The 21,076-nt window shown below is 41.8% G+C and overlaps 1 protein-coding gene and 1 long non-coding RNA gene across 5 annotated transcripts in view; one reads left to right on the top strand and one right to left on the bottom strand.

Annotated features, from left to right (window-relative positions):
* LOC123985164 overlaps positions 1-21,076 on the top strand; it is a 195,413-nt gene that overhangs the window by 164,992 nt on the left and 9,345 nt on the right. For 2 of the 4 annotated variants that reach the window (XR_006828622.1, XR_006828621.1), the window contains 2 exons: positions 4,756-4,850; positions 5,409-5,562. The exons of the other annotated variants lie outside the window; for them this stretch is intronic. This is a non-coding gene — a long non-coding RNA (uncharacterized LOC123985164). Of the gene's footprint in view, positions 1-4,755; positions 4,851-5,408; positions 5,563-21,076 lie in introns of those variants that run through there. 4 annotated transcript variants of the gene reach the window in all.
* LOC123985161 (leucine-rich repeat neuronal protein 3) lies at positions 1,211-4,759 on the bottom strand. The gene has a single exon (XM_046072578.1). The coding sequence runs from the start codon at positions 4,364-4,366 to the stop codon at positions 2,240-2,242; it is 2,127 nt and encodes a 708-aa protein (XP_045928534.1). The 5' UTR covers positions 4,367-4,759; the 3' UTR covers positions 1,211-2,239.

The following is a 21,076-nucleotide window of genomic DNA, read 5'->3' as shown; positions in this document are numbered from 1 at the left end:
TTTTAGTAGCTTATTTGGCTGTCATGTTTCTCCAAGCACACAGACTCAGAAAGACTGAAGCTGCAACACCACTGGAAATGACAGGCTGGTTAATTTAGTGCTCCAGTGTGTGTGCTTGACTATGTTTTTGTCTTCTTCAAGTGAGTCTCTGAGCCAATGAGTGACCTTGAATTTCTGTATGGTTTCCTGTACAAACATATGGGTATGTGGGTTTTCAGCTCTGCAAGGCTTGTTTGTGCATCTGTATTTGTGCCTGTATTTGCGAGGAGACAGGCTCAGTCTGACCTGAGCATTACCTTAGGAGCACGCCACGTCATATTTTAACTCCCTTTGTCTTTGACAGATAGTGTGGCTCTAAAAGCCTCTGTCCATGGTGCTGAAGGCTGGCCTGATGTATGAGCGTTAGGCCCTGTTTGATAAATCCACCATGTCACTCTGCCTCTGACAGCCATTCATCATGCTTGGCTTTCTCATGTGAAATGTTGTGTGTGCTGGATATTTCAGTAAGACAAATAAAATGTGAGTCCTAAAGCTTAGACTCGGCCCCGTCCCACCCTGCATCGACTTTTCAGTACTATACTTTATCTCTCTGTTGTAGGGACGCTGTGTCCCTGTCTAAGCATGAGCAGCAGCAGCTGTAGCACGGTGACTATATTCAGACCAGCTGAAGGACGAACATGTTCTTAATGAGGCGGCTAATGAGTTCTGTTCTTTTGTTGCTGTTTTTTCCCTTCTTCCCGGGGTCAGGACGACCATTCAACCATTCAGCTGAAGTCACTTGACTTTCCCCCTGTGGTCTGACTCAAAAGTCAGACCACAGGGGGCAACTCAACAGTTTTTTTGTTCTGTACTACTTGATCATTATCAATATTTTGTTTTACATGCTTGCAGTTGAAATGTCACAGATGAAAGTCATTACACATTAGCCAATGGTTGGATGGCAACAAAAAGGAAAGTATTTTAATTATAATACTAATCGTTTTGTTTGGAAATAAACCAGATGCATTATGACAAATATGAGATGAAAGCAAACGAGAAAAGTTGGCAATTATTTGTAAAAGAAACAATGACATTTATTTTTTTCTTAGCACTTTTCTTAATAAGTCTGTTGTGCCCATTGATCACATATAGTACAGTTAATATAAAAATGGCTTTTTAACTTTACACCCAAAGCAACAACGAAATGTTTTCTTAAAATATGTATGCTAAAAATACTGAGAAAGTATTTCCACTAAAAGTACTGGAGAATAGCTTGTGATTCTGTAACGGTGACATGGCCGTGTTTTGCTGTGGCTGCCGCGTATCTTCAGATCCTTCTCTGTTTACCTCATGTAGTTCTTGTTGTAGGCACTTACCAGGGCTTAACAGGCCGCTTCGTGAGGAGATAACGCATCAGTCACCTCAATCAACCTGTTTGTATTTGTTTTAGTCTAATGCATTTTTTCCTAGTCACCGAGAACTACACAGCATAAACAGCCATTTTGCAAATGTCCTCTCTAGATACTCATTTTGTAACTGAATTTCATTAAGCTTAATGCGACGTTGTAATCAAAAGTAGTCTGCTCTTTGCCTTCATTTAAAACCCATTTAAACCGTTCAGATACAGAGGATTTGTCATTACATCAACATAATAGAATATATAACAATATTTCCATGAAAAATCAAGAATCCATTTTATATAGAAAAAGGAGGGGTATATTTCATCAAAAGGCTTACACCATAGTCACTTTTATTTGTCTACTCTACTAAATCTCCCTTCCCATAATAGACAGGTGTTATTACTGTATCTCTAACTCGTCTATGGATGTTTTACAAAGCACAGACGGTATTGCTTGGGACCACACGGACAGTTCCACAACTCTGAACACATTTAACAGTCAATTACAAGAGAGTTGACCTTCATCGTCATCATCATCACTCTTCTTTCCTCTGCCTGCATTTCTCTATGAATGGTACTGAAATTTATCTTTTTGCAGTAAATGCCCCTTCCTGTTGATGTTAGCTTGGTTTGATGTAACGGTTACAAAGCCACCACTTCCTCTAGGGTTGAAACTGGGAGAGCATGTAGTCTATTTTAAACTGTTCCATCCCAGTCCAATAATAGTTTTGCCAGTGTGTCTGAGCTGGGGGACCGGCAATGGGTATGCCTTTGAAACAGTACTATAGATTTGTCCACCCCCGCCCATGGCCTTGTCCATTCAGTGTAGTTGGTGTGTGGTGCTCTAGAACGCTGCACTTCTTAAAAGGCATTGTCAGAAACATTTATGACTGTGGCTTTCACTTCCACTCCACTTGGCAGTCCCTTACCCGAAACCCACAGCTTTGGAAAGAAAGGAGAGTGCATACCGGTAGCTTCCACTGGTGTCAGCGAAGCTTTGGAGTCGCATTTCCTTATATCCCCATAAAGGTGGTGGTTCCTCAGAGACACATAAATAAGCAGGCATGCCACTGAAATCACAGCCAAGAGCACACCAAAGACGGTGATTACTGCTGTGTCCCATTTTTCTGTGTCCTTGGCTGCCAGCTCTAATCCCTTAGTGGTGACATTGACACATTTGTTGTCATGGTTGTAGTGGATGCTGCGGACATCCACACATACTTTGTAGTGAGTGGCAGGGCTGAGATGGGTGAGGTTGTAGACCTGGACATCAGAGGGAACTCTGGTGGAAAACGCTGTGGTGGGATGGTTAGCGTCTGACACTGTGTACCATTTAATGTTGGGAGCTAGGGTGCCAGAGCCAGCCTTCCACGAAACCAGGATCGAGTTTGTTTCCACTGATGTGATTGTGACATTCAGAGACCCATTTGCAGGTTGGGGAAAATATCCATTCACCTCTACTGAAACAGATTTAAGATCAGCTCCAACCAGATTATGGGCAACACAAGTGTAAAGACCAGCTTCATTTTCTGTGACATCATAGATGTCAAACGTTCCCTCTGGGTGCATGTAGAACTTATCAGACACTGTGTTAGGCAGGACCCTAGTACCAGACGGGGTGATCCAGTAGATGTCCGGCTCTGGTTCAGCAAAGGCTCGACAATGGAGTGACACTGAGCTCCCATTCTGTGCTTTAATATGCGCAGGCATGCTTTCGGGAGAGATGAGTGGCAGACAAATCTCCATCATCTCCCTGAAGTGCACCTGTCGAACATGCTGGCCCTCGTACTCCGGGGGCTCCACACAGTACAGTGAATCAGGCTCCATGAAGCGAATGTTGGTCTTGTTCATGTTCATCCAGCGGACTACGCAGTCACAGCGGATGGGGTTGCTGTGCATGCTAACCTCTCTGAGATTTGGGAGGGACTCGACAGTAATCCTGTGGAGGGCACTGAGCGCATTGCCATTTAGCATTAGGGTTTCCAGCCGCGGTAGTTTGTAGAAAGCATTAGGATGGATATAGGAGAGTTTAGGATTGTTGGTGGCTTCTATTTTGGTCAGCTCAGGGAGGTTATTCAGGGCAAAGCTGTCAATGGAAACTAGCTCTGGCATGCTATTAATCCCTAGTTCTTTCAGATGGAGCATATCCACAAAGTCCCCTCTCTGTATTCTCGCAATTGGGTTCTTATTTAAATCCAAAAACTTAAGATTTTTTGCATTTCTCAGGGCGGAGTGAGGCACCTCAGGGAAAATATTATCATAGAAAGAGATGCTCTCTAAGTTATCGAGTCCAGCCAGTGCATCGTCAGGAAGCTGAGACAAGTTCATTCTGGTGAGGACAAGACTGCGGAGGTTACTGAGAGGTTTGAAGTTCATATCATCAACAGAAAGAACAGGATTCTCACCAATCATCAGGATCTCCAGATTTGGCATGGGTTCGAACCACTCTCTTTTAATAGCCTTCAGCTTGTTAGAATTAAGGTGGAGCCGCACAAGGTTGCTGAGACCCTGGAAAGCCTTTGGGGAAATGGAGGAGATGAGGTTGTGATTCATGTAGAGCTCCTGAAGGTTGGCCATATCAGCAAGACATTGTTCAGGCAACTCTTGTATCCAATTTTCCTCCATGTGAAGGGACAGCAGCTGAGGAAGATTCCCTAGATGGACGTCGCTGATAGAGGATAAGTTATTTTGCGATAAATCAATCTCTGTGATGTTGGCCAGGTAATCCAAGGGTTGGTCAATCTTGGCAACATTGTTTGTTTGCAGTAACAGTACTTGTGTGCCCGCCGGGAATTTGTCCGGCAGGCTAAAGAGTCCCAAGTCATTACAGTCAACTGTCTGCGCCTCCATGTACACCGAACTGGGAGAAAACCAGGGTCTAATCTCACATACACAGAGCTTCGGGCAATCAGGCCTCTCCTCTGTGGCCACAACAAAAGAGGCCATGGCCAAGCCAACAAAAAGATCCACGAATGACACGTCCTTCATATTGGACCGGTTCCCTCCAGTAAGAAATTGGTCCTTGTAGATTAAGTGGTCTGAGCTGTTAACTTCACAAATAATGAATCATTTGCTGCAGCTGCTGAGGCGATTGACTCACCGCCCCTGCCACCGACACCACCACCACCAACAACTGCAGCAGGGCTCCCTAGGGGTTTTTTTGTCTTGCTGTGTAGACGCCCTTGGAAATAATGACCAATCACTCAATGTTGCCTGCTGGAGTCAGGGTTCGGGGCCGAGGCTGCAGTCAGGCAGACCCGAGAAGGTGGAAGGGGGGAAAAAGAAAAAAAGGATGGACTGATATATTATATTATATTTCAAAGGACTTATGTTAAGCACATTCAGATATCCGTGAAAACTCTGCTCTGTCTTTAAAGGTGGATGTCCTCATTGGTTGTTGTGACTAGCTCCCAGAGTCCACAGCCCAGTCCATTCCTACCTGTGTATGACAAACAAGACAGAGAGAAGCAGTGTGAGTATTACATGACAATGGAGGTGGTCAGGGAATGTCATAAGAGAAGGGTGTTAACATACTGATATTTGTTATAGGTGTGCTTATGCATGTTGACATTTATACACACTCCTTTCAAGACATAGAACCATGGATTTACATCTTTTGACCTTCTAGACTTCATACTGGGGATTTCCAGATGTGCCCCCACAATATGGCTTTCAATCCCAATGTTAACAGAGTTAATGGTCAAAGAGAAGGCTTTATTAAGCTTCTTAAATGGCAGACATTGTAGGGCTTAAGCAATGGCCTTTAGGGCAAGCTGCTTTAGGGCAAGACACTGGAATATGTCGGACAGTATAGCAAAGGGCAATAAATGGGCAGCCAATAACACACACTATAGTGAGAGAGTCAAGCCAAACATGCAAACTAAGCATTTGACAAAGGTGCAGTTTGTTATAAGATGCAGCAACCGAAAGCCACGGAAACAAAAATGCATTAATGTGTTGACATATATAATCTTTGTGCAATCAACAAAATCTGCACGCTAATAGGATTTAACATTTTTGGAAATTACAGGTAATGCAGTTCATCAGTGGCCACACATTGCAGCTATGTTAATGTGTATACAAACACGCAGGCCTGAAGGGAAAAAATACATAATTGTGACTCTTGGGCACACATGTTGACAAATAACAATAAGCAAAGATCAAAAAGAGATTATTTTGGAGAAAAAAAGGGACAGTGAAATGTCTCACTTTGATTGTTCATTAAATGTATGTACATGCCATTGACCTTTTCTGTCCATTGTGTGAATTTTGGAGGGCACTATATTGGTGTATGTAATTTGGACACTCAAATAAAATTGTAAATATTGTGCAATACATAGTAAATAGGGAGACATTTTATACACAACCCTGAGACTGTTTATAATGGATGCAAGTAATGTTTGTTAATGTATAAGTAATTTTTTTAGAAGGTTAAAAATGTCTAGGTGTGTTTCACTGACAATTATGAAGAGCCGGAACATGTTTCTGAGAGTGCTCAGTGTGATTGTCTCTGAATTTTCAGCACATTTTATAATTCATAGTTATTGAACGATTATGAAACAGGACACATTTAACACAAACATTACAAGGCAAACAAATTGGGACAGTGGCCTGAATATGTCATTTGATTATCTGCCATATAGAGTAGCAGAGTATATTCGGTTCTTACAGTAACAAATATTGATTGAATTGGCCATAAATATCTTTCTACAAGCATAAAATGATTTGAGAAAAAAATTGCATGTTGTAGTAAATAGAACAATGATGCATCCTCTTCCATGCGAGTCAGAAATCTTTTTTTTTTATGTAGTGTCTCTTTTACCATCACATAATTCATGTCCCCATCGTCTGCCGCTAAACCCAGTACAGAAACTCCACAGCTGAAGTGTACCATGTAATTTGTTGTATGTAACTGCCTCTTACTGAACAGATGGGGTTGATGGCGCTTGTGATATTTTGGGCCTATAAGATCATGCACCACATCATGGGAAACGTCAAGAGAGACAGGGGATGAAATGGAAAGAATCAAGAGTATAAGTGTGACGGCGGCTGGAAAGTGAGAACAAGGAAAGAGAGAAATGGTTTCATTTCAACACCCTCGCTGTCTCCACCTCAGTGGCCACAGGGGAGACGTGGGGGAAAAAATAAATAAAGAAATAAAAAATTGTGAGGGCAGCTGAAACGCTGCAGTTTGCCCCACTGGCGAAGCCAAGCCAAGGGTTCATTCCTCAACCTCTGCTCCAGCACTGGCTCGATTCTGGTTTGGAGGGGTGAGGGAGGATGGAAGGCAGACATGGAGCTAGTGGAAGCAGAGTGAGAGAGAAAGAAGAGAGAGTGGGGGTATTATTTTTCAAAAGCACCTGGCACTTTAATAAGCCGCAACACCCAGAGCATTCTGATAAACAGGGTTTAGCTACTCTCCCTCAGCACTGGCTCTTCATTGTGGGCTACGCAGTTGATCCGTGCCCTGGAAACACAGGCCAGAGTCTGTAATTCAGCCTACAGCGTTTGGGTCTCACCTCTACTCGTTCTGGATTTTCTCTTTAGTAATCACAATTGCCAGCAGTGTAATGTGGTCAGGTTAACTTATTACTGCATAGCATTATTGTGCAATCAACGCAGGTGACTCTAATGGGGTGTGCTATTATTTGTTGTACCAATGATGTTAACTATTTTGTGATTAATTTTGGTGTTAGAGACTCATTCACTGCAGCATTCAAAAATAAAATCTACGAATGGGAGGTGTTGGTGTGGAATACGAAATTGTGCTGCCAACACCTTAAATCAGGTATGACTTCATTGGATTTTGGTAAGGCATGATGATAGTTGTGAAATAGACAGATTGAAAAAAGATAATTCATTATTGTCAGTTTAATGTTAATGTCTGTTGTCTCACATTGGCCAAAATCTAGGGTGGGATTAGGAAAGCTTTACTGGACATTTTGCAAGATGGTGTGGCCAGCAAGCAAAACATATTTCCCTGCTAATTAATGAGGATATAATTATGTTATTGATAATCCAACACTTGGTTCATGAAAATCTTGATTGTAGGCCTGGTTGTAGCCACTAGTGTTAGTGTTATTTTCAAAATTTTCAGTTACTTGAGGCTAGCGGCTCAAGGTCACATTAGCCACTACCAGGGTAACACACCCACATTGATTTGCAATGTGGGTAATGAAGGTGACAAGGAAGAAGGATATCTCTCGTTCTGATGTATTGATTTTAATACTGAATTTTGATATTAAACTGTCCATCATGAGTCTGACAGTACTACAGGAGTAGTACTTTAAATGCCACTTGAGTGAAGTATCACACACTGAGTTAAAATGTTGGTTAGGTAAACCCACTAAATAGTTTAGTGTGTTTAGAATAATCATCTAATTAAATAATAAAATATTAAATGAATATCAAACGACTCACTTTTCATTATGCATTTTTTCATCTATTGCATCCAATAATGTGGTTATATAATGAACATCTACTCCAGCTAAAGGGCAGATTTATACTTGAACATTAAGCTCTAGCCTTGAGAATGAGTTTAGTAAACTCAGCCAATAATTTAATTTAATAATTTGAAATGGAGATTTACTCTGAAAATATAATTATTAAAGGTGCTATTTAAGTAATGCCACTTATAACTGTACATATTTGACTCTGAGAGCAAGACCAGATTAAATATTGCATGCTTTTCATTATCACAGAAATACAGTTTTATATGTTGTAGACAAATCTATGCAAATCAGGTTTCATGTACAGTCTCCTGGACGTCAGCTGAGGTCCCAGTGAAAGGCCGTTGAAGGGAAACATTGGGAGTCATTTGTAAGAAGCTGACTGAATTGGCACCGACGTCTTGAGTAGGAATGTGTCTGATGTGGCAAATGTTCTGAGTCTTCAGGCATTCTTGCCGCCTGAGCAGAATAGTGCTGAGTCAATGACTGGGTTACGCAATAAAACAGTTTGGAATAAGACAATTGAGGCAAGACGGCTATGTAATACAACTAGGACAATGTTTACACAATGTACACTTTCAGATTAGATGAATGTAAAGGACAATGGAACATCCTGAGAGCTCAATATAACTAATCAACATGTGTTCACATCAGCAAAACTGAAAAGCTTTCAACAACACATCCTCCGTTAAGAATGGTTGTTTGGCTGGAGAAATTGGCCTTGTTAAGGGTTGAAAACTGTACCAAACTACATCATCTTAAGTGAACTATCCTAATCATCCACGGGCAGTTGAATAGGTAAATTGGTTGCACGACTGCATTATGTGAAGCCCAGTGAAGAGGCAGTCTATTTTCTTGGGGCTTTGCACCGTGACTGCTGCGACTATGGAGTCCACACACCACTTGTACTAACCCATTAGTAAGCCGTGCAGTCAAGCTACGCAGTCCCCCCACACATACACACACACTGCGTGTAGAGCTAATTTCCCACAATCCTCTACTCTAGTTGGCGGTAATTGAGGTGGAGCGAGATGGGAGGGAAAAGGGAGAGAAGAGATCTGGAGGACAAAATGACTTGCCAGAGGAGGAACTTGTCTAAGTCTCAGTAGTGGTCTATTAACCTCCGGTGAACCTGGGAATGCTGTCAATGCAGGGAATATTAACCTTAGCAGGGCCAGAGAGGGATTACCCAAAACCCAGTTGGGAGAAAACAAGGACTTCCAAGAAACAAAATAAATGTTGTGGGTTGTTTGGCAATAACTTGCGTTTGGCTGCGCAACCATTGGACAAAGAGAAATGAGGTTAATATGGCTGTGGCAAATAGAATTCAAAGATGGATGCTTGTAATTTGTCCTCAGAAAAGCCTTTTGGAAATCTTGACTAGAGAGATACATAATCAACAGCTTGTAATTTAAACTAGAGGGCTTGAAATGGGATCTCTTGGAACATAATATCTAACTGCACTAACACATTAAGCCAAAGCTTTGACATTTGCTCAGGGAGCCAATGGAAGCCTTTTATAGGTTCAGCTCAGGTGTTCACTCATGGATCTAACACAACTTCCAGGAGTCAGAGGAGGGGAGGGGGCAATCATTCAAGCCATGATCACCAAAGCACCTCCATTACAGTAGGAGGCTAAAAGTCTAGCCCAAGGGCTTTTCACTTTCGCCAGTGTTAATCCTGACTGTGCATTACAGCAAACAAGCTCCTGGAATATGGTCTGTTTCATGACTGCCTTAAATGTGTGAAACACTGCCAGTTTTGTCTACCTCCGTTGGTTACTTGTGGGCAGCGGAAACAATCCGTGAACACAACACCGAAGACAAACTGAACCGAAATATTATTACATTTTACAGTTGTTTTGAAGAACTTGCTTGCATACAGTTGCCTATTTACACATCCAGCAGATACGGAGTAACATTAGCACTTATTTTGAGTCATGTTTCTGGCCAGCAAGTCCAATATTCACTCTCTTTTAGCTCTGGTTGGGTCTCCACCAACTCCTGAGGTAAACATGTGGCTCTTCAGCTGCCAAGTGCTTCACTATGTTCACCAGCTAGTCACTAACTTTGTCTTGACTAACTTTTGCTATTTAGCGTTGGACAGGTGGCGCACAGCTGCGACTTAGAACGACTCGGTGAGGTGAAAGACACTTTAGTGTCCCATAGAGCTGAGGAAGGTGGGGTTTGAGGCAAAATCTGTAACCATGATTAACTTTTATGGAAGTGTTTTTGCATCATCGTTAAGAGTTGGGAGCTACTATATCTGTATATTTACTGACATATTCCAACTGAGAAGATGTTGAGAAATGTCAATGTCATTGCATCACCATTATATACTGGTATGTCTGTAGTCCTCGTTAGTCACAGATTTCACTCTTAATTAGCGTGACATTTGGCATTACTGGTAAAACTTGGAATGTCTCCTTATTAAAATGCTGTACATTTAGGTTGGCTTATTGTTGTTGTCAGGTAAAAACTCATAAAACTTTTTTGTTGTTGTTGTTCAGTAATATTCGTTTTACACATGCACATACTTCATGTGTTGAGTGGATTTCATGACTTACGTCCCCCAAAATGTACTATTTGATCGGGAAATGACCCCAGATTAATCATGATATAACTGAATTGGGACGGAGCTGCATTTAAGAGGTTCAGCCGTTGTCAAGGTGAAATGCTTTTCCATTCACATCTTGGCAACACCTCATACTTACTTTCCCACTGGGCCCCCTCCATTATACTAACACTGTGGCTGTTCCAGACAGTAATGGCACAAATGCAGTTTGATTAGAGACCAGTGAGATATGACCACTTTAAATTAATGAGTGTGCACAGTAGGGGTAGAAAGCATTGGTCCTGGTGGCTCTGCGGTGCTAATTCAGGCAGACCTAACTCAAGGCCGTCGGGCAGCTGAACAGCCAGGCCGAACTGTTTGTTTTATGCTGTTTATTGAAATGAGTTATAAATCCTCCCCCTCGCTTCTCAGGGCTTGGATGGAGTTTAGCGGAGCGCGGACGTAAAGATGATTGCTTCATCGCAGGTTGGGTACTCATCAGTGCCCTGTTCGGGAGGTTGACCTACAGTTTGCGTAAAAATAAAATCATTTATTATGCAAAATGCAAGTTCTGTGAGGGTTATGGCAGGCATAAAAGACAAAGTTTGTGAGATCTGTGCTGTGGAATAAATCTAGATGTAGGTTTTGGTCAGGAGCAATATTGGCCCTCGGGGAGATGATTATGAGGCCTGCACGGTTTAAGTGGTAACAAGGCAGTATTGCATCTGCTGAGAGGTAGACATTACACTCACTGAGGTAAAACTGGGTGGAAGACATAAAGGTCAGACGTAAGTGGAAAGTAGGGCGCAGCCGAATTGCCTCCTCTTTCAGGAGAATAGCCTGTGTATTATAGAAATGGTTCACTGGGAATTTTGATCCACTGGTAATAAGCCTCGCAAGGCTTTCTTCTTGAAGTCGTCAACCCCCCCTCACCCCCCCACTCTTTCTTTTCTCCCTGTTCATTCTCTTATTTGCGTTTTCTCATGATATTGCAACCCCCGCATCTCTTTTTATAAACCTTGTCCTTTTCATCTTGCTTTCTCACATTTGTCTCTGCTCTTTTAAACCCTTATGGTGAACATTTCTCCTTATACCCCATTTGCATCACAAGAGAGGAATGGACTAGAGAGAAAGTAGGTATTTAATTTAGTCTCTCTGCATTACCAGGTTCCCGTCTTGCTTTCTGGGCATCGTACTGTCTCGTTGCTCGTTTGCTGTCAGCCTAATTGCCTTTTCAATACTTGTCACCCCTGCTGTGCCAAACCTAGTCTATCTGCATACCGTCTGACTGTCTGTCTCAGGAGCTGCTATTTCCTAATTACAAATGTCCGTGCCTGTATAAGTTTCTATTGGCCCATGCAGCATGACTTTTCAGTAACCCCTGAAGGATATGGTTTGGTCCCGTTCGGGCGGCATTACGGCTGCCAGAGTCAACTGCATTCCACCCAGTGAATCAATAGTCCACCAGACACATTAGCAGTAATCCTCACTCGCACCTGCCATCTTTACCTGCCAGGTCTATTTATGACAGAGAATGTCATAATATAAATAAAACCATTTAAAATCCTTTGGATTGTCTGAGAAGTGAACTGTTACAAAGCTAAAAGCAGGGCATCTTTACTTAGCTCATGAAGAGTTGACATTTTGGAAAAAAAGTGGTTTACATAGGACTGTGACTCTATATAAAATGAAAATGTAATGTTATTTTTATTGCTTATTATGTGAAAGCAAGGGAAAGAAAGTGAGAGAATTCTTGAAATCGCAGCACTTCCAAAACGCTTCTGCTGGTGGACGCTGGACCCACGGTGGACATGTAGCACAGCAGTGACGCTACCATTCCACTTCGGATAGACATTGTGGATAAGCTCCTTAGTGGGTGGTGCCTCTGGATGACTTTACTGTCCCTCTCTCTTCCCTTCACCTCATTGATTTACTATTATACTTCCTCAAAGTAGGGGAGAGTCCATTAAAGGAAACCTCCTAGGCAGTGTGTATGCATCGTGAAGCTTCCTGTATGTACGCATGCATGTGTGTGTATGTGTGCGAGAGTGGATGGAAACCATGAATGGCCATGAATCAGTGGCAAGTCGGCTGTTAATATAAAATCAATGTTTCAAATTAAGCACATGGCCCCTGTCTCTGGTTTTTTAGTGCTTTTGTGGACAAGACATGCCCTTGGGCTGAGTGAGGGAGAACACACATGCTGCACTATTAAACGCTATATCATGCCAACCTGCCCTTATGCACACACACACAGCAGACAGGAACATACACAAATACATTGGCAGATGCATGCATTTGCAGACCAAATCATGCACAGGTAACTTGCTGACAGCGTCCTCGCAGAGAACACAAAAACAAATGTGCCTAAGCTCATTCGCATAATGCATGCATAACGCACCACACAGTGAAAGAGCACAGCTAGGTCCCCTTGTCTAATTCGCATCGTGCTGCATCTATTAAAATTAAGCCAAGGTATCCAGCTTAAGGCTGCCGCTGATAAGGTCAAAGGCGTAGCGAACATTCAACACTCATTTCTCCCCCAACATAATCGCACTCACTCTTGACAAAAATCTGCATAATGTTCCATGTATAGCTGCTAGCCAGAATGAAAAAATGGAGGTGGAGGTGGGGGGGTGGGCGCAGGCAGCGGGGAAAGGAGCCAGCGGCATATCCCTCAAAGTCAGAGCCAAATTGAATCTGCAGGTGCAAATGTGGCATGTGTGCTGCCTCTAAGATGCGCAGCTATCTATATTTATATGAATAATATATGGCTGGTCAAGGGGCCACAAGCCTGCAGGGAATAAGTTCCTACGGCAGACGGAATCAATCATTATATGCCACTGAATTGCATTTATCGCTGGCTTGGACCTCTTTATTATGATTTCATGGGGTTTGATATGGGCCATCTCTTTCTGTTTTCATTCTCTGCTACTCTACCTCAGCTCAAACAGATGATAGATATGGCACTGTCAAATGGCGTGATGGCTTTGTGTCTACTCAAAGGCTTAGCAGCACAATGACTGGCTGATTTGGAGACAGTAATTGCTTTGTATATGTGCATTTGTATACGTGTACTTTCTGTGTGTGTGTGTGTGTGTGTGTGTGTATGTATGTGTATATATATATATATATATAAGTGCCTGAGTCACTGCAGCTTTATCAATACATGAGCACTTGGTTAAGTCTCATGATGCAACATCCACAAAGCTTTTCATTAGTGCACTCAGGGCATATATGTATCAATTCAAATGCAGAACAGATGGACAGCACAGCAGTAGCGCTTAGACGTCCCCCTTCTTCTCTGCTCACGTTTGAAATGGCAATATGGGCATATGTCCCTATCATGTCCAGCTCTGATATGAATCTTATTAGTAGCTAAGAGTTTTGATTTTATTTTGTTTTTTTAGAGCTCCAGCGTCGGTCTTAGTTCTCCGAATACCTGACATGTATCTATTATACGTTATCATTTTTGTAGTACACCTTTTGATAAAGCGCTGTGGCTCATCCTCTACAAACGTGTGCTAGCTAAATACCTAAAATGCTAATGTAAATGGAAATGTCACTGGATATAAAGGAAGACTCACATCCCACTCTGACCTTTTGATATAGACTGAAAACACCAAAATGTCATGGATGCTTCCATCAAACCATATTTTGATCCTTAGCTCTCCCCTCTTTCTTTGTGCCTTTTCATATCATTTGGGTCTGCCACAGTCCCATCTTGCAGATCCAAGACAAACATCACGTCACTCTGTTCCCCCCCTGTTCCTTTTGCCCTCTGCCTGTGCTTATTCCATTTGAATGGGTGCCTGTGTTTGTTTGGGAACACGATGCTATCAGAGAGCCCATGCTTGGCTGCACAGGCTGATCCCCTGCAGCCGTCTTCTGAATATGTATACATGCGTTTCACTCAGGAGCCCCAATAGATCCTGGGGCATCTTGTTACCACCATTATAGGGAAAAACTCGAGATAAATGTGATTTTGATGGCACAATGTAGTATAGGTTTCCTGAACTCAACTTTGAGCGTGAACCGGTAGCAGTGTTTGGCACCAACACATCCATTCACCTCAAGGGTACCTGCTGCCTTCTGCCTATAGAGAAATTTATATGGAACACCCACACTGTGCTGCCTATCATGCTCTCCAAGCCTCCACAAGGCCACTGCAGGCACAATACCTTATCCAGCACCAGCCCACTACAGCTTCTTACTGTTTCACACAAAGATCAATAGGCAATTCGCAAAGCCACTCACTTTAAGCATATGACTTAGTGTGGACATGTAATATTGATTTGTTTGGAACAAATGTGCCCAAATTAATAGAGCGACCCATTACTGCTTTGCTTTACTGTTTTTATGACGGGGGGGGGGCTGCAAAGTGGCTACAATGTTAAGGTATGAGCATAAACCTAACACTGAACCTCACAAACAGTTCAGGACTATATTTTGCATGATCAGAGCTACCGCCGTCCCATGTTCGCGGGAAAAACCCTTCAATAACACTTGCTCTCAATGATCACATATGAAAGGCTGGTGGCATGATACAATATAAGCGCCAAACAGCCTCGTCTCGATCAGCAGGTAGTCAAATGATTCGAAGTGGGAACGATACGTAGTGTGTGGGCTGAGGTTTTCCTCAGCGTGGCATGGTGTCTGATGTGAGGGCATGATGGCTCCCATGTGGCATTTGACTGTGCGTTTTTTACATTGAGCAGCTGCTTTGGGGTGAGTCATTCACACTGTGGAGGCCAACATCTATTGTATCCATCATCAGGAACAAGCACATGGGCGCACACACACATGCATGCATACACAGAACAGGTCTGCAGAGAAGATTACAGCAGTCACCTTCAGTAGCCCCCTTGGTGAAAATCCCATTTGTCATTATCAGCCACTATCTGTTTATCTGCCTTTGAAATATTAATGAGTAATACACCTGCTGGATGGCATACATTTTGGACAGAGGGTGTGAGAGATAAAATGGGAGGGAGGGGAGAGAGAGAGAGAGAGAGAGAGAGAGAGAGAGGGTAGTGAGATGCCCCATTGCAGTTGAGGGATTAGTGAATATTCCTCTCTCTCTCTGTATGTGTGGGTGTACTGACACAAGCAGGTGAAGTGATGATGGCGAATGCGCCTCTCAATGGCTGTGTTAATTCCGCAAAAACCATGGATGCAACGCGCCGAGATGGCGGTGAAAGCAAAGAATCCTTTTTTGTCTGGAGTGTGTGATGTGTTTAACAAAAACAAAACACAAAAAGCCCGAGTGCGCGTAACGTACTTTCGTGGCATGCGTCGGTAATGACTTGAGTGTTTGCAACAGGAAGGTTTAAATGAGAGAGTGATGAGGAGGAGGAGAAGGAGGGTGGCCACCATTCTGTGGATTTCTTCGAGACATGTCTGGTGTGCGCTCACTAAGCAGGACCCGGGGGACATTATACTGCCAGTCTATCACTTCAGACACTCGCACACACACAAGTACGCCTCAGATTTCCTTAACTAATTTGGCTTTTTAGCCTAAACAGAGTCCATCATCAATCCGGTCCGGTTTAGGCGCATCCTGCATAGTTGCGCAAAAGCGCGTCTCCACGTCAAGTGAGGGTTCGAGGCCAGTCATCAGCATTATTATCCTGCAATATCTTCCCTAATTTCTGCAATTACGCATGAGTGGCTGGTATTTGAAAAGCGTAATGATACGTTATTTCAATTACAAGACTAGGCTACATGTCCAGCAAAACATCCCCGAATTAATGAATTCAAGCGTTTTTCATTAACTTGGAAAATGCGTTGCAGGGACGCAACCGTGCAATATGTATCAAATGACAGAGATATATCTCAGGAGAAAACAGTGTAAACTTACCCGATTTAATCATTATAGCCCTCGAAGCAGTATGTGTTGTCTATATTCCCATCAAGTGCGCCGCTCCAAAGACAAGGGAGCCCCAGCGCGCAACATAAAGCCAGTCAACAATGTGTGGTCTTCTTATTTTAACGCAGTTGAGGAGAAATCAGTTCTGGGCTCTCTTCCACAACAACACACGCGGCTTCTGCATGAGGGAAAACAAAAACGGCGTCGTCCAAAAGCAAGCTGGCGAGAGTGTGGAGAGAGACGCATGTGTTCCCGGTGCCCTTCCCTTCCCGTCTTCACAGCGGCTGTTGAGGGCGCTTCTCTCCCCTCGATCAAGTGTCAGGCGGACCACATAGATGCGCCGCCGTCTCCTCAGCAGTCATTAATATCAGAACAAACCCCGACTCTCCAGAGAACAGCCAATAGCGTCAGAGAAGCAGGCGAGGTGCTCGCAGCGTCCCTGCTCTGGTTGGCTGAGAGGATCCGTCAGTCATTTCCCAGAAGCCTGTTCTCATCTATGTCTTCTTCTGTTGGAGGTGAAGCACACTGCAAAAAATATCCGCTTTAACAAATCACTCCTTCAAGTCTTCAGTTGTAAAACAGTGCAGAAATAAGAAACATCAATATTAAAAATAAAGGCACTGCGATCACATCAAAATAATGCTGATTCAAGATAATAGTTGGATCAAGTGTATCTGCACATAAGGACTCACTTCCTCAGGCCAGGTGCCCACTGGACCCCATAATGCGAACCTTGTCATCATGGCACTTGCCTTGAAAGGAAACTTGTTTGTTCCAGCTTTTTGAAACACCATTACTAAATTTGGGAATCTTACTACATGTAAAGATGGTATGCCTTGTCTTAATTAAGCCCTTAGTAATGTTTTAATCATTCGAAACTTTTAATCAGTCAGAATCCATAAACAGAAGTCACTGCAGCATGACACACTGTTACAAAACAATCAAAAATGAAAAAATTGATTTTTTGCTTAAGTAAAAAAAAGGCATGCATTTAATTATTTTATTAGCCAAATGTACTAAAATTATCAAAAGTTAAAGTACTCAATGCAGAAAAATTGCCCCTGTGAATGTTATATCCTACTATACATCGCCTATTATGTATTAGAGTGTTCTTATTACTAAATAACTGTAGTGCATACTGCTTTTTGTTTTTTGTTGCTGCGGTTCAGTGTTCAAACATGGCATTTTTTGCAGCCCCCCTGGCTGTGGATCTATGAGCATCGACAACATATCATCTCAATTACATAACTATGCAAAATAAATTGATTATTGCAAAATGTGGCCATTTATGACTATCTCAAATTATTGTTTGATGAAAATTATATTTCAAACAATAATTTGTCTGGAAAAAAATCTATGAATATGCAAATATTGTAACAGCTGTACTCAACTCATATGCGCTGGAGGATTCAAATTTTCACATCACACTTGCAAAACTTACACACTGGACCGTGATTGGTTTCCCAACTAGTCGCGATGTCGTGAAATCCTGCATGTACAAACACTTGTTAAACTGGGACTGAAGGTGAGAAACTTCACTCCTTCAGCCGGTGAATGTGGGAACAGCTTTCTGGTGTCAAACTGCGCATGCATCATAGTGCACAGTGAAGCGCAAACATGTAAATGAAGTGACTAGCAAAAAACTTTGAGCAGAGTGGGACTATAAACACAATCGCTGTGTCAACAAGCATGTTTACTAGCTGCACTGCAATCTTATGTTAAATATAAATGTTTTTATGTTTTTCTGATATGAGGCACAGAAATTTCAGCCATTTATTGTGCCTTTTGACTTTTCATATTCACCAGTTAAACTAGAAATGTCAAATAAAGCAATTGAACAGTATATTTTGATTTGCCACCACCTCTTTGCACGTTTACTGATCGCATCAACACAAGTGCATGCTGCTGCGTTTCTGGCTGCAGCAGTTGGAGTTGAATTCCTGGCAAACTGTGGCAGCCTGGCCGGCAGCTGCCACTTTTCCTGTGCAAGTACATTTAAGATGGGCATTTTTTGCAGTGCAGTGGGAAGGAAGAAGAAGGCGCATGCAGGGAAGAAAATGGATATCTGTACCTATTAGCTCCAGAGCTCCCCGACTCAGATCCCTTGAGGATTTCTAACACAATGTTCTACAAACTGATGTTCCTGGAGGTCAGGCAGGGTTATCCGCAGCCACAGAGAAAGAGACGTGCCTCATCTGTCAGCCCAAAGGATTCTGATCCAACGACTGTACTACTGGAGGCTGTGTAACATCACCTGTGTCTGATTTCACTGGGTCTAAGTCGTAATATATACAACCCCACCAAACATTATTGTGTTCTTTCCATCCATATGGTGTCATTCACGTTTCTGTAAAGCCTCAGGGACTTTTAGGTGTTTTGCTGGGTCAGTATCACCGACAGTTCCCTTTTTGAATCTCCTGTACAAATTATTCAAATTTCATGTAAATTGCACAAAATAATTTATTTTGAAAGTTTACTCATAAATGGATGACCTTTATGAATAAATACAATGCCATGAGACTATTTAGAGAGTTTTCTTTAATTGGATGCAGAGGATTTTTCCATGCCCCAGGTGCTGCTCACTTAAACTTAAGTAATTATAAATTTTTTCAAATACTTTCCATATTTCCCCCCTCCTTTGCTCATTCTGCATTGTTCACAATGCTGCTTAATATTTGTGTGTCTGTAATAATAGGACAAATGCCATTTCAAGAGACCCCAGCTTGGTATAATAATAGTAGAAAAACAAGCAGGCTTTTTTTAATTTAGTACAGGTGCAATGACAATGATGAGCCTGGGGGGAAGCTATTTTTTTTGCATGTTCTCATTTTCATCATATCCTGTTAGTGTGTTCATTGATGTGGTCACGTTTAATGAGTGAACCTCATCTGGTTAACATAAAAGACAGTTATTTCACTCCACAATCATGAAGCAAAATGTCTGCTGAAATGGTCCATTTCTTCAGCCTTTTATTGCTCCGCCAGCTTCCCTGACAGGATGGCAAGCTACTTGACAGGGTGACACATGCACTGTTTTCATTAACATGTATGCTATAAATAGACAAAACACACAAACACACCATGTGGTTTTTGCTACATTTGTCAAATATATTGTATCCAATAATTTTCATTTCCCTGTCAGTGTTTTACTATTACATATGTTGTTTTTAGATTATTATTTCTGTTATTATTGCTGCTGAATTAATATGTATGTTGCATTTTACTGCTATAGTTGTAACTAGATAGGCTACTGTTGGGTAGAAAAACAGCCTTGTTTTCAGCTATTTCATAATGCACTTTCCAGTTAATCCAAGTAGTTTATTTAGCTTAAGTAGGACAATTTTCTCGACCCATAAATAAACACCTAATCCTAAGAAACATTAGGAGGCACATAATATTCACTGGACAGGAAGGTTATGAATAATTGTAATCTGCATAGTAACCACAATAGTGAAGTAGAAAGTACAATATTTGCCTCCGAAATGTAGAAGAGTAGAAGTTTAAAGCTGCATAAAATACAAATACTGAAGGAAAGTATGTCTGCCTGTTTTTGTAACTTTCATAAACTGAAAGTTTGCCCAAAATTGTATACTGTTCAAATTTCCATGATGTCACGTTCTCTTAACATCAGTCTTTCATCCTCCCTTTTAGAGTGGTCGGAACAGCTACTGTATGAACACCTTTTCCTTCCCAAGTGGTCGCACAACACGTCATACAAACTATTTAGAGCATAAACTAACCTTCTCACAGCTGAAACTGGAGTGAGGAAGATGGAAATCACACTGAGGAATGGTGTACATGTACTGTAGGTCTTAATTGGCTCATTGCCATTCATAAGATGCATTAACATACTTGTATTTGTGTGTGTGTTTTATTAATATTTGCCACAGTAACTGAACATTTCAGAAGACACAACCTAGGTATAATCTAGGTAATGAGACTCCACAGTGATTTTCAAACCATGTTGTGGTGGAGGAGCGATCACCAAGTAAGGACACAGAGTGAAACACCTCTTATTTGTGAATTACCTCTTGAAAAGAAAAGAGTATCCCGTCAGAATGGATTCATATTTTCAACCCTGGTAAGATATGAGATTTTTTTTTTTTTACTTTAGCATTTTCCCCCAAACTGAAGCCTCTGTTGCATCAGTTTACTCTTTGATTCATTATTGGGTGAGAACAACTGTTTTATTACCAAAGATTGCAGGATAAAAATAAATAGTTAAAGCAACCAAATGCTTTGTAAACAGCCAATTTACGTTGTCTTCTTTTTTATTCCTGTTATTGTAAGTTTGTGGTTAATGTGACCAAAAGAACGAGGAAATTCTGCAGTTGGATAATCAAATTTAGGTTGTGTTATCTCTTAAACCTGCTCGCATTTTACTGCTAAATATGCACTTACGTAACATTAGTACAAGTTATCCACACGTGGAATATAGTTACTGACAGAGACATGGAAAAACACTTTGGTACGTGGACTGTGTATTTAACCTTCAACACAGTGAATCCTGTCTTACACAGGATTCTGCATTCTGCATTCTGCAATGCTTAAAAAATAGGTGAATTTAGAAGATCAAAGTCTTGCTTATTGTTCCCAAGTTTAGCCCTTATATGCGCTGTATATTTTGACAAAATGTAGCTGCAATACTAAATCATCATTAATTATTTTTAAGAATAGCCACTGATAAAAAGCCACATTTGCACACTTACAAATAACAAAACCTCTAAAGCAGCCTACTTTCAGAGTTATTGGGGCTGGGATGGCACCTTACCCACTGCTGATTCTGCATTTTTGACTTCTACACCTCTATACCTTGAAGCTTTACTGT

Source organism: Micropterus dolomieu, linkage group LG16, assembly GCF_021292245.1.
Source record: "Micropterus dolomieu isolate WLL.071019.BEF.003 ecotype Adirondacks linkage group LG16, ASM2129224v1, whole genome shotgun sequence".
Lineage (NCBI taxonomy): Eukaryota > Metazoa > Chordata > Actinopteri > Centrarchiformes > Centrarchidae > Micropterus > Micropterus dolomieu.
This window is presented reverse-complemented; position numbering and strand designations above follow the sequence as displayed.